The 14855-nt window shown below is 40.4% G+C and overlaps 1 protein-coding gene across 1 annotated transcript in view; it reads right to left on the bottom strand.

Moving 5' to 3' along the window:
* The window catches only part of LOC111155391 (aspartyl/asparaginyl beta-hydroxylase-like), a 157816-nt gene that overhangs the window by 121765 nt on the left and 21196 nt on the right, over positions 1-14855 (bottom strand). Inside the window, exons 10-12 of the mRNA XM_022515542.1 lie at positions 12152-12190; positions 11721-11756; positions 7904-7948 (exon numbers count right to left, since the gene is read on the bottom strand). Coding sequence (XP_022371250.1) covers positions 7904-7948; positions 11721-11756; positions 12152-12190 — 120 coding nt within the window. The remainder of the gene's footprint in view (positions 1-7903; positions 7949-11720; positions 11757-12151; positions 12191-14855) is intronic.

Raw genomic sequence — 14855 nt, 5'->3', positions numbered from 1 at the left:
AAAATAATAATTCAAAATAATGACAATATAGAGAAGAATTCTGCATTTTATTGCACTCAAATAACATTAAACAGAAGACATTTACATTATTCTTAGAAAATCCATAGATATTGCCCAGCGTGGCACATAGTTGAAGACAAGGCTCATTAATTCAGGTATATGGAATTAGAAAGTATTTAGGAAGTTGACCACAGCATAATGAATCCTCAGTTTCCAGAGTTCTAGAGATGATTATCTACAAAAATCCAGCAAAATTTTACTCATTTATCAGGTCTATGTCACTCCTAAGTTTCCCTAAAAAAATAAGGCTTTATAAAAAGTAGTGTTCTATCATGTTATGAATTAAGAGCTTTATTAGGATTAAAGTAGCAACTCTATATTACCCATATCACAGCTTTAGAAAATTATTGCTTTTCTTAGTAACTCAATCTTCCGGATTTCACCACACACTGGGTCAGCATGCATAACTCACTACATTGTAACTATGATCTATAATGATAAAAATATAAAATCTCTTTGATTGTAACCCTAAAAGCGGGGGAGGGGGGGAGAAGAGAAGAAAAGTCATCTTATTTTAAAACAATGTTAACATTATCAAGAGCTAACCCTGACATGGAAATGAAATTACTTCTTATGGCTCTTTTTTTTTTTTAATAGCTCATGGTCCTTTCAAAATGATGATGTCACTACCTTCTTTTCTAACAAATGAGTATTTTCATCACAGCAACTATGTCCGAGCCAAAATAAACCACATTAAACGTAGAGGAAACTCTTCAAGGTAGAAAGAAAAGGCTCATATGTTGCAAACAGCAGCAGGCAATGTGACTATGTGGTCACTTTTCACACAAAGTCCTAAATCAACCCAGCAAGAAGCCTCGTTCTCTAGTAAGATCTCAGTGCCGCCTTCAGTGTTGGGAGGGCATAACTTAATCAGCAAAAGGCAGAGCAACCTTTACGATGCACACCAGTACTTTATACAGGTTTTCTAAAATTTAAACAAATGCTGAAGGGACAAAGCTATTATATACCTGATCCGAGGTGCCCAACAGTTTCGGCATGACAGAGCAGGCCATTCCTTTTGCCTATATCCTAGCAAGGAATTTTCATTGTTCCCCCTCAATTTAAAAAATAAATTAACCACGATAACGTAAGACTTTCACCAAAATATTCAATTTTCCTAATCAATGAGCTAACGGCTGCGAACCTCCAAATTGGAGTTTTACCCTGAATACTCCAAGCTAAGGTAGAAATGTCCTATGAGGGTATCAGTGCAGATATATACAAGTCCAATCTTCACAGCTAATAGCGACCATTAGTAGTGTTCCTCAGAGTGCAAGCACGGGGCACTCTTCATGGCTTTGAGATCACACTTAACGCAGTTGACACAGGTCAGTCCGACAGACGTGGGGGTAATCGCTAGCCATATATATACGAAACCCTGCCAAGACAATTGTTGCTACATCGTCACTATAATCAACTGTTACCTGAACAACACACATAAATGTAGATTAAGATCGGAAGCTGTGTCACAAAAAGGAAGAGAAGAGAAAACCCAAAGGATCCACTAATGCTACTGAAAACGAACATGCAGGAGTGTAACAATACATGTAATTTCTGTTTCTAAAAACAAAAACAAAACAAAAACAAAAAAACACTAAAATGCCAGTGGACTACAATTGATTGGAAACATCTTTAGTATTCATTCCCAAAGATCTTGGTCTGCTCAGTAATTACGTCACAAGATCTATCACAGCCATCTTTTGGAGCGTATGCTTAGGCTGGTCCTCCTGTGGTAGTGGGGGCAGTCTTTCTGCAGCTTTAAGTATCTGCAAAAATAAGGGGAAATCTAAATTAAAGGACCAACCAGACACAGACTGTGAAACTGCTTCATTCTCACTCTACTTTAAGAAAAGAAAAAACAAAAACAAAAACACCGACAGAAGTAAATGCTTTTTATGCGTTATTGTTGTTTTTAAGGGCAACTCCTTCAACAGTGATTAACTACCCAGAGAAGTCCCTGGGAATTATCTGCAAAGCTGCTGATGAAAACTTAAGCTTCTTAGAGCATCTGAGAATTACAACTAAATTTAAGAATTTCAATCTTTTGAGAAATACAAGCATTAACTCTTTCTCCCCTCAGTATTTTCACTATATTAATAAGAAATGTAACAGAGGAAAAAAAAAATCTAGCATGGTATTTGAAAAACAAATATAGGAAGGATTTCCAAGGAGCAACTAGATACTGTAAGTTGCAGTTAAAATACACTAATATAATCATATGTCACTTTTTAATGTGACTGACAATATAAATGATCAGGCAAAAAAAAAAAAAAAAAGAAGTATGCCGTCAAAGTCATTCTTGTCCAAATTTTTTGCAAAAACTTTCTCATTCCAAACTTTAGTATCTGGCTAATTTTACCATCACAGCATTAGATCTGTTACAATCTGAGTAGGGAAGAAGATGGTGCACTTAAAGGTCCAACCAAATTTTGAAATAATTTCTAAATCTCGAGTATGAGCCTTCCTTCCTCCCTTCCTATCTATCCATCTACATATGTGTGTGCATGCATGTGTATTCAGAAGTCTTTATATGAGCAGATTTGGTGCTAATGTGAGGTAACTAGAAATCTTATGTATACTTTCATATATCCAACAGAAATGAGCATTTATATACAAAAGACAAGTACAAGATTATTCATAGAAGCTTTTTTCTAACAGTCAGAAACTAGAAACATTCACAATAGTTATCAATGTAGAATGGATTTTTTAATGTACATATAGTAAATGATTGCAATGAATAAAAACCAGCACTATACAAAGTAGATGAAACTCAGACACGATGTTATGCAACAAAAAAAAAAGTCATCAAAAAAGTGTATCTGCATTTGTGTGTGTTTGCTTCTGGTTTTCTTTAATTAAATTCAAAAGCAAGCAAATCAATCAATGGTGACAGAGATCAGCACACTTACTGTTGGGGGGGATGTGACTGAGCGGGAGGAGGGAAGGTTTCTGGGGTGCTGGAAGCTTTCTGACTAGTGGTACAGGAATGGATCGCAGATGCAGTTCCTTCACTGGCTGCTCAGCAAGTAAGCCCGTCTCTGTGTGTTAATTACACCTCAACAGAAAATGTTTTTACAAATGCCTTTGACTTTAGGTTCTCTTAGAATCTATCAGTGAGCTAGCCTAGGAGAGGAATGAGTATTCCTGTAACCTGTGCCATCAAACATACCTGAGGTAGTAGGAAGCTGTTTGAGGCATAGGGATGAGCACCAATTAAAGGGCAAATAACCTAAAAGCCCAGTTACAATTCTGAAGGACCCAAAAGTATGCTCCTGCATATTTACTTACTTTTTTAAAAGATTTTATTTATTTATTTGACAGACAGAGATCACAAGTAGGCAGAGGAGGCAGAGAGAGAGGAGGAAGCAGGCTCCCCGCCGAGCAGAGAGCCCGATGCAGGGCTCGATCCCAGGACCCTGAGATCATGACCCGAGCAGAAGGGAGAGACCCAATGCACTGAGCCACCCAGGTGCCCTGCTCCTGCATATTTAAAGATGACTCTACTCAGAAGTGGTTCACCGAGTGGCAAACCCAGTATGTCCGAAATCAGGCCAGTCACCTCCTCTGCTACTCTCCATTTCCTCCTGCCTCCAACAGGTCCATGAAGGGCTGACCATTCATTCAATCAGGTCAGGAATATAGGAATCGTCTTCAACTCTTCCCTTCAGTCAGCCCTCTCTCCCCGCAAACTGCTTTCCATTCTAATTCCCATGAGGTGATCCAGCCAATCCTCGCCCCACAGCTGAAGCATCTCTGGTCTCCAGCTTGGCTCAGTACATCTGCCCCCTTCCTCGTCTCCACCTCCTCACTGGCCTGCTCTTTTCAAATCTGGATTTGATCATGTGACTCCTCTGCTTAGAATTTTTCAGTGGCCTCCTGCCACCTTTAGGCCCAGATTCAAATTTTTAAACATCATATACAGGACACTCCGGGAACTGATGCCTGCCTGTTTTTCCACTTGTCTTCTTACACCTTTATATGGCCCACTGTCCTGGTTCTTGTTCTGCAAGCACTTGCTTCCTCTGCTCCCCACCCACCAGCTCCTGTCACTTCTAACAGCACCTCAAAACTCAGGTCAAGCACGACGACACATGGGGAGGCCTATCTGACTCTCCATACCCTCATTCCCAAAGTTTGATTAGTTATCCCTCCTTCTCTGTGCTGCCCTGCCTACCCCTCTGGGGGGTTAAGAACATCACAGTGGTTGTTTTACTCAGCTGTACGCCCAGAGGACTGGGACCTGCTATGGGGCAGGCACTGTCTTGTTGTTCGAGTCTGGCTGGGTGCCTTAGTGATCGTGTTAGGAAATGCTGGGTGACAAGGGGAGGCATGAATGAAAGTTCGCACAGGTGCAGCAGAGCAAAACCATCACCACTGCTAGACCAGCCCATGATGGGATGAGTTACAAGTGTTACCTCCATTTTCAGAGAGACAGGAGCAACAGAAACACTGATGCTTACATAGCTCCATCTTGAATAATATGATTATCACCATAAAACATTAATTTCTTTTTTTTTCTGGCATGGTATGACAGAAAAAAAATTGTTACTGTTAGTAAAATGGCCTTAACATACTGTTTGGCAGGAAATTTTACTCAGATGAATTTCGTAAGTGATTCCTTCATAAATGAATCAATTTGTGCTATGCATATTTATTGTATCCCATTGCCAGAATCACATGCTATAAGATTTCAAGTAAAAATCTGGGTTTGGGGGCACCTGGGTGGCTCAGTCTGTTAAGCAACCGCCTTCGGCTCAGGTCATGATCCCGGGGTCCTGGGATCGAGTCCCACATCGGGTTCCCTGCTCAGCAGTGAGTCTGCTTCTCCCTCTGCCTCTGCCTACTGCTCTGCCTACTTGGGCACTTGTGCTCTCTCTCTCCATCAAATAAATAAATAAAATCTTAAAAAAAAAAAATCTGGGTTTTAGGAGACAGGTAAAAACTCACTAAGGAGCCTGGATTGCAAAAACAATTTTTTATAAAATATTTGGTATTCAAAATGATCAACTTCTAATATCAAAATGATCAATTCCCAGGACTGACTTTGTCAAGAGCAAAGCACTTATAAATTTACAAATATAAAGAAAAGATGACAAAATTCAAGCTCCTGGACAACTGACTTTTCTACCATAAATCTTAATCTTCAACACTTCTGGGTCCTAGCTGAAGTACTAACGTAGAGTAAGGGAAAGATGCTGAATAAGATGACAGCTCTATCTTTATCACGTCAAAACAGCTCTCAGAACTCATCAGCCCTTAGGCCTTCCCTTATGAAAAGTCCTCTAGAGCACAGAGGCCCAGAGCCTGAATTCTGGAGCCAACAGGCAAGGGGCAGTGTCCGTTCTGCCACCGATCGGCTCTCGCACCAGCTTCGTTGTGTCTCAGTTTTCTCATCTGTGACATGGAGATAATAGCATGTCTACCTCTTAGGCAACCGGAAATCTTAAATGAGTTAATTCATGGAAAGTGCTTAGAAGAGCTCCTACAGAATGCTTACTGCTTCCTAAAGGGTCACATTCCCTGTCCCTAGTGTGTGGCTCAATACAACGGTGAACTAAGACAGTCCCCGCCCTATGGGGTTAGAGCACACCAATAAATATATTATTGCGAACTTTGATAAGCAATATTAAGACCATATAACCTAGTCTTAGAATGATCAGGGAAGGCAAAGTAATCATCACTTAAGATCCCAAAGGCCAGAGTAAAGTGCACTCAGAGCTAGCATGTTGCAGAGGTCCTCCATTAACGTTTCCCCTGAATAACAGATTTTCAAGATTGGAAGTTAAGGAGCATTGCAAAGTTGGTGGAGACAGGCCCTATCATCAGTGTTCCTGCAGTTTCTGTAATCCCACAGATTGTTAAGCACTTACAAGAGCAGTTGGCTTATTGTACATGAAGATCACGAATACAGAGTTTCAATGATTATTCTTTTATAACACTGAATAAAAGAGGTTGTAATATAAACTAAGTCTATGAAAATAATGGGAAATAAGCATAGCAAGCGCAATCATTAAAAATACATATTGCTAACTCTTGGCCTACAGTCTCTTCTGGAAAGGTCGCACTGTAACTGGGCAGCGGGTTAATCCAATTTTTATGACACCAAATTACAGGTTACAACTTCCTGAACAGGTCTTTCAGGGTTTAACTTCTCTTGATTCACCTCGAAGATCAGGCTAATTAATTACTAAACAAAAATAGCCATGGTCACCATTTATTTATTGGGAGCTTATCATAATTCAGTGAGTACACATATGCAGCAAATCTTCGTTTTTATGTGCCTCAGTTGTTAAATACCTCCTCTAAAATAGCATCTCCTTCCAGCACCCGAACCACTGGGTATTTTATATTTATGTTGCAAGGAAATTCTTGCACTCAGCTTATAAAACATGGGAAAGAAAAGCACAGAAATTTCTGGCCAGAAAACAGTATGACTTTTTATGCCTTCGCTAAAGTCAGGTCAATATTAAAAAATATGAACGGTAACTAGAGAAAGGCCAATGTTGTAAAAACTCATTATTTAAAAAAAATACTTATAAGACAATTTCTTTAAAGTACTGGACAGTAATCAAAATGCTAATTCAGTAACGTGCTCTGCCTCCTCAAGACAGAAACGAGGCCCTCTGTAAAGCACCACTCAATGAGAAAGAAGAAATTATAAGGCAGGATAGAATCAGCAGCTCCCCCTGCTCTGAGCACCTTTCCTAAACACAAAATACATGCACCTGCACAGTTTCTATCATGTAAAAGCCCCAATTCTCCATGGAGTTCCATTCTCATTCACCTTATAATACCAACAACCCAGTTCTTTTAAGCATTTGTACAGATGACTAAAAACGTATGTGGTATAACAATCACCAAAACCTAAAACATCCCAACGTGAAATAAGCAAAGATGAGCTGGGGTATACAACTAAAAATATTCTTTGATTGTAAAAGTTATTTTTTTCCCTTAAATTTATTATTTAATAGGTTTTGGCAGTTATTATTTCTACCAGACTCAAAAAGAGTAATGCATATCATTGCCACAAAATTCACAGTAAGCGTAATGTAAAAAATAGGAGCAATAATTCAACCATTAAGTGACACAAAAAGAAAGGAAATGGAAATAAAACACAGAAACAAGAGGAAATACACTTGGGATAGAGGTACTGGAAATTCCCCTCTTGATAAAACATGTTTCCCACTATGAGTACAGGAGGTTTGTATGTTATTTCTGGTTGCAGGTAGAGTTAACGTCATCTCTAAAATGCCATCTGAAAGCACAGGCCTTGGTCGAAATGATGTCCCCATTCCCTAAATTCACTGCTGTGAGAGGGACATGTGGCAGAGGGGAGGGAAAAGTGCAGAAATGGATTAACCCAGTGAGCTGGAAACAAAGACTTCTGGTACTAATGAGGCCCAGGGCACTAAGATGCCCTCATGGGAATGGGGAACTAGAAAAGCCAAGTCACTAAATTATGCACTACTATACTCTCATCTTAAGGCAAATCAGATTCCATCATCAATTAGCTTATCAGTTAAAAAAAGGGGGGGGAACCCCACCTAACTACTACTACCACCATCTATAATGGCCAAAATCACATGGTACTTTGATCATTACTGCTCCTCACCTTCTAGCTCAACAAACAGGGACTGGTCTGAATCTGACGTGTATTTTCCTTTACTTTGGCTCAACTGATCAAAACACAGACAATTTTCTCTTTAAATTGAGGTACAATTAATCCTTCTCTCAGGATTTTTACCCTTCATAGACTGACTTCCTACAGCCACTGTGACTATCAACAGTACATTTTAAGTTAAAACAGAAAAGGAAAGGGCAATTCAACCAAAAAATGTCATACCTAGTGGTACTTCCTGTTGTTCTTCAGCAGGGGGCATGTGCGCTTCTAAAATAAGAAAATTACAATCCATTACATACTGCTGACCAGTGTTTCAAACACAGACTGTATTTAAGTTATAGTGATTATTTTTACAGACATTTCTGGGATCCGACTGCAATGATGACAAAAACATTAGGTTTTCACACTATTACAACAAAGAAGAGTTAGCGGTAACTTTGCAAAATGTTGTATACTTCTCAAGTGTGCTGTAAAACAGGCTTTACATCATCTGCCTAACTGACTAACCATGACCAAAACTCACTGCCTGGGCAAAGGAGATATGAACTAAAACCCCGGTCTTCACCACAATTTTGCATCAGACTTGATTAGAGAGCTGAGGAAAGAGATCTAAAATATCTTGTTAAAAAAGTTTTTAATACACAACCCTAAATGCAACATGAATGAAACAATGAAAGAGAGTCCTAAAAGTTAATTACTATCCTTAATAAAGTTTCTGAAAAATAATATTCAAGATAACATATTCTAAGACTTGCCAAAATTACGGATATGACTTTTTAAACATCTTGCCTTTTTCCCTGGCCACTTCAACCCATTTGCATCTAAAGAGACTGTAGATAGACCTTATCAAATAATGGTACAATAATATACTGATCTGATTCCATCGATCAAATTATATCACATTTTAAGATCTTCATATCTAACAACCCATTGAACATTACCTTAATCTAGAGATAAGATTACATCAGTTTTCCTTTTGCTCCTGAAGACTTGGACTAGATTTAGGTCAAAAGGAAGAATTTTTATAGCATTTTCTAAAACTCATATATTTATGCAGCTATTTAACTATTTTTCTTCTTAAATTAATTTGCTTCTAATTTTAAGAATAATACATATCCAAATGGAAGATTTGGAAATATTTTTTACATAAAAGGAAAAAGGAAAAAAAATTCACCTATTCCCACTAATCACAATGAATATTCTGGCATATTTCATTGTTTTAGTGGCAATACTATGAACAACTAGCTTTCTCTGTTATGAATGGCTTGTTAAGGTTTGCCTACTGATCACATTCTTAGTAAGTTAGAGAACTACTAGCACGGTATCACCCTACCAGTATTTTTCTCAGAATTTCCTTTACTTGTCATTTTAGGTCTGAAAAACTTGTGTGCATCATAAAGTATTAATCACATTATTATTTCCATCACTAATGTTATACTAAGAAAGCCTTATTATTATTGCAAGATAAAACAAATTTTCAATCTGAAATTCAAAATTTCAATTTAATTTTGTTCTGAAAAAGTGTACATTTAACAGACTCACCTGAAATTTATTTTGGCAATAATATAATGGGAGGATTTTTTAAAAGGAAACAGTAAACTTATTATATCAGCACAGCCTGATTTTCTTTACTCTAGCACTTTTTAAACCCACTTCAGTATGGATTTCAACTCCCACCTTCATGATGATGGCTCCCAAACACATCAATCTCAGGTCTCACCCATCTAGCTCATATCATTGGCACAACCAACCCCCTACTTGATACCTCCAGCTGGGAATCTCACATCACTCCCAAACTTAAAATATCTAATATGGAGCCTTGGTTTTCTCCCCTAAACCAGTTTACTCTAGATCCTACTTTTGCCACCATCCCACAGTTGGTAAACGGCCCCATCATCTGACAGTTATTCAAACCAAACCAAAGTCTCCCTTTATTTCTCTTTACTTCACAACCATCAGAAAGGTCCATCAGTTATAATTCAAAAATATATCTCAAATTCAAAACTTTCCCCTCCATTTCCACAGCCACGACATTACTCCAGGCCACCACGATCACTTCCTGGATCGGCACCCAAACATTTCCTTACAGGGTGGTCCCTGCCTCCATCCTTGCCCCACCTAATCCATTTTCTAATTAGGAGTGAAAGTAATTCCTTAAAATAAGTCGAATTATGCCATACTTCATTTAAGTATTTTTCCCAGATTCCAACTGCACCTGGACTATAATTCAAATTCCTCACTAGGTCTTCCAAGTTCCCAACTGATCGGTCACCTGAATCTTTAATGTTTAAACCAATTCAAGCTTAGTTTTCTGTTGCCTGTAACAGAAAGTGACCTTCCTGACACAGATGGGGAAGTGAAGAGGGTTTAGGCACAGGGCTGAGATACAGCCTAACCTCGACTTTTGAATAGATCACCCTAACAGTTTCATGACAGATGGATTTGAAGGGGACAAGTATCTAGTTGAGAAGATGGGCTAGAAGGCTACCACTGCTGTCCAGGAAGGTGATGAGGGCTGAACTAGATCACCAGAGCCACAGAGGAAAGAAGGGATTTGAGAAATGTTTTGGAAGCCCATTCAGCAATACTTGGGATTGATTAGCCTCAGAGATGAAGGGAGCGTCAATGATGTCACTGTCATTGCTGGTGTGGGAATCCAACTATATATTGATACATTGAGCCAAGTCAAGGAACAGGGGGAAAGAGAAGGTTAGAGGGCCCGTGAAGATGATGAGTTCCTTCTCACTGACCACTCAGGTTCCAAACACAGAAGCACAGAAACTACAGATGGGGCTAACGGCACACAGTCCAGAGCCCCACTGCCCCGCAAAAAGAATTTCCTTAGCGGTCTCCACTATATCCTCTACTGGCTTATCAAAATGCCTGTAGAGGATATAATGGTGACTTTGGAAAAGTCTTTGGAAAAACTACTTCAAACACAGGAAAGGCAGGGCCAAGATGCATACTATAACGTTCTGCCTCTTATATAAAACAATATATGTGGGATGAGTTGGATAAAGTTCTTCCTAGGGATGGGGGGTTTCTCTTTTCTGACTCTGACTGAATAAAAAAACAGACTTGGCTATATTATTCAAAGACAACTGAGTCACAGGAGGTAGGAGAAAATAGGAACACTATCCAGTCTGCTACGGGGAGATGAATTCACGTGTGTGTAGTGGTCACAGCAGCTGTGAAAGAGTCTCTGTCAGCAGCTAAGTGGAAAATGAGGGCAATTATGGTATCCCCACATTCCCCCACTCCTCCCCATCTTCTCCCATTTCACTCAACTGTACTATTAAATATTCTGCCTAACCAAGCTCAGAAGCAACAACATTTAACCTGAAAACTGACAATGAGTGGCTCATCAATGAATTCTAAGAGTAATATAAAGAGCCAATGCCATATTACATGTTCCCTGTGGCAACTTCCTGCCGTTAAAGCCCATGGACCCCAGAGTCCACTGTAGGCCCCAAGTCTGGGTTGAATACCAGCTTAGCCACCGCCCCCCACCAAAAAAGCGCAATAAATTGCTCTACCTCTTCAGTGTCCACTGTGAGAAACAACCGAAATAACGTATGTGAAAGAACACTGCAGGCCGTTAGGATCTCTGTAACTCTACATGGTGTCAAAGCACCACCACATAATATAGGCAACAACTGTTTGGGAACAATCCCTTCACTTTCCCAAAAATAGTCTGTCCAGCTGAACCACAACATAAAGAACCCAACTTTCAACCCATCCCTGTCCAAGGCTAACCCCGTCTGACAAAACCACCCTGAAGAGCCTTGCTATAACCAGTTATTTGCTATTGGACTACCCTGGTTTTAAGTTATTGCACTTTTCATAATCTGTAGTTACTTCATGTCTCACCACGAGAAGGCCAACCCCAAGGAAACCAGAAATCCTAGCCATCGTCTTCATGCTCTCCCTCCTAGCCCCAAGCACCCTACAGACACCAAAGTGTCCAATACATGTCTGCTGAATGTGTGAACATAATTTTAATACAAAAAGTAAAACTATCTCTATAAAATTAACTTACCTTCTAAAATTATGTTTGAATCTTCTACAGCATTATCTAAAAAAAAAAACCAAACACATTTTACATTAACTCACACTAGATTCCTAAATTAACTTATCTCTACTAAGGTAACTAAATTTGGCTCTTTTTAGACTAGGGCCTTCTTATGGAGACTCATAACTCTTTATATTAGCATATCAACTTTAATTCCTAAATTATATTCAAAGTATACTTCAAATAGGCTGACATCATCCCTAATGACATAAAACTCGCAACATAAGTACAAAGGAAAGAATATATTGACAATATGCAATTACCTCCTTGGAGACTTGAAAGTGTCTTGGATTTCTGACTACATCTGTCTTTGTCCCACAAGTTAACTGAGTTTTAATAAATACAAGGGTGGGGGGGTGCTGACTCACAGGAAACACCCATTTAGAGAAAAAGCTTACCTGAACTTTCTAGACCTTCATTTTCCGATGGTTCGTATACTAGAAAATACACAGAAAAAATAATCCTTTAGGGCTACATAACTCACTGTGACACAACATTGGCTGTATGGTTTCATGAGCAGAGACAATGTCTAATTCATCCTTGAACCCCTGGGACTTAGTCACTGGCAAGTGGTAGGCTATAGAGCAGGATAGGAAAGAGTCTGGTGTGGAGTCAAACACAGATTCAAAGTCCAGGTCGGCCACCTTTTAGCCATAGGAGATGGGGAAGAACCTTAATTTCTCCCATTTTACAAATGCTTTCTTCATGTAAAATGGGAGAAATTAAGGTTCTTCCCCAGTCACTGGTTACCAGGATCCAAAATCTGTTTAGGTCCTGGTGGCACTGAATTTCCCTTTTCTATCTTTCATGTCTGTGGGGGAGGATTCTGGGCTTTCACCAGGCAGATTCTCTGTTTGTTTAGGTAACAACTCTCTGATCTTCCACCTGGAGGCAAACACTCCCGGTGCCAGCCCCTCAGAGTGAGGGTTCAGCTGGCAGGCCATGAACTCACTGCCCGATTTCTCTTGTTTAGTTGCACGGGGCTCAGGGCTCTCTGCTTTGCTGCAAAGGAGGCTCTGGTCTCTTCTTTTGGGCTCAGCTGGGTCACACATCTTTCTTGGTCAACCCAATCCCAGCTTTTTCCATTCTCCAAAATGCCTCAAATTTTCTGGTTCACTTCGAGTGAGCTTTCTTATTTTCTTACCACAGTTATGAGTGTATTCTTTATAATCATTTAATAAAGAAAATTTTTTGAGCAACTACTATATTTCAGATACTAATTCTCAGTGCTGGGTAGAGTAAGGGACAATTTTAATCCATCAACTTTTGTCCTTCTGGTGGTACTGGTAAGAGAGAGGAGCAGCATGTTTTTGCTCACTCTGTCACTTTGAACTCTGTTGTATTTAAACCTGCTCAAGACTCTACCAGCTTAAAGAAAAAAAGCCCTTTCTTGAGCCTACTTCCCCTTGCCCCAACTCTCCCCTCCATTTCACAATCTCATTTCTTCAAAGAGTCATTCACATTTGCTATCTCACCCCTCACTTCCTTCCCCAAACACTGCCATCTGCTTGTGGCCCTGACTCACCCCTGCCAAGGCTCCTCAGAGACCACCTCATTCCATCTAATGGACAAGCTCCACCTCACCGAGTTAGAGCTTCCAGCAGCTCCTCCCTTCTTAAACACTTCAGTGTGACTGTGTTCTCTTTTCATTTCTTCCTTTCTCCTCCTCAATCTTCTTCTTCACCTGTCCTAGTCCTACCAGGCACGAAATGTTGGCTTTCATCGAAGGCCAGCCACAGAGCCACCCATACCCCTACACTGTCCTCCCTCCATAAGTGATCTCAGCCTTTGGCTTCAATTATCTTGTACAGACTCACCACTCCCAAACTCACAGCCACGAATGCGAGTTCTCGGCTGAGATCCAGGCACCACCAACTAGGTTATTATATATCCCCCTGGATGTCACGACAGACACTGTCAACATGTACAGACTGGACTCACAGCCTCTTGGCCCGTTCCTGTTTTCCAGTCCCGTCTTAGGGAAAAAGCACCACCATCCATCAAAGGCACGAGCCAGAACGGTAGACGGGGTTCCTGATACCTTGCTCTTTGCCCCAGCTACACCCACACATCATGCCCCGTCAATTTTTTCTCCTTACATTTCTCATCTTGTCCACTTCCCTTCACTGCCACCACCCTGGTTTAAACTACTTTATCTCTGTCCACCTTCATCTGTGTCCCTTGACAACGGCTCCGGCCAAGGTCACCAGGGGGCCACTGTCCTACTAGATGCAATGCATGTGTGACCCCACGCGAGGGTCCTCAGCAGCATAGGACACTGCTGAACATCCCTTTGCTGAAACTCATCTCCTCTGACTGCTCTTTAGGCAGAGATGGGACCCAGGGCAAGACTGGATTGGAATAACGGCACTAAACTAACTGGTCTCCCCATATCCACTCCTCTCTCTCTCCAGTCTACGTGCTACATGTCAGACCGATTGATCTTTACAAAATGCACATCTGATTTTGTAGTGCCTCGAACAATGCCCTGAGGGTAGGTGAATATGCCTGACTAACTCTAGGCGTCCTCTGGACCCCAAACAGTGCAATGTCAGCCCAGATTACACTGCCGGCCCTCCAGACACATCTTCGCACCTTAGAGGCTTCTTACGACATTCCGCCCGCCCACCTTCCCCTTGCCTTGTCAATGGCTCTAATCTTCCCTTCCAACTTCGGGGAAGCCTTCCCTGGTCTACAAACTAGGTAGGTCTCTTCGCTATATACTCTTGTTACACACTGTCCTTGTTCTCACCAGCACTTAGTGCAATTTCAAGTAAACACTAAATTGAAGTTATTTGTGTGATCAAACCATGTGTGTTCCTCGCTAGAACGGCTCCAGTCCTGTTTCCTGTTTTAGACATAAAGTAGTTAATACGTATGCATTATATAAATAAATCGATCAGATGGTAAGCCGGTACTGTCCGATCCTAGGTATATCCAATGTAGGCTTAATGCTTTCTAGATTTTCAGTGTGGAAAGCTGGTTCCCTCCATAGCTTTAAGAAGCCACTTGTTTTCCAGGTTCTACATGTAGGAAGTTTAATATGGAATATATTCTGTTCACCTACTGAAAAATGGTTTTGTTTTCACCCTACTTACTACT

This window comes from Enhydra lutris, unplaced genomic scaffold (assembly GCF_002288905.1).
Source record: "Enhydra lutris kenyoni isolate GAN:26980312 unplaced genomic scaffold, ASM228890v2 scaffoldscaffold41, whole genome shotgun sequence".
Classification (NCBI taxonomy): Eukaryota; Metazoa; Chordata; class Mammalia; order Carnivora; family Mustelidae; genus Enhydra; species Enhydra lutris.
The sequence above is the reverse complement of the archived record's forward strand: the minus strand, read 5'-3'. Positions and strand labels throughout refer to the sequence as shown.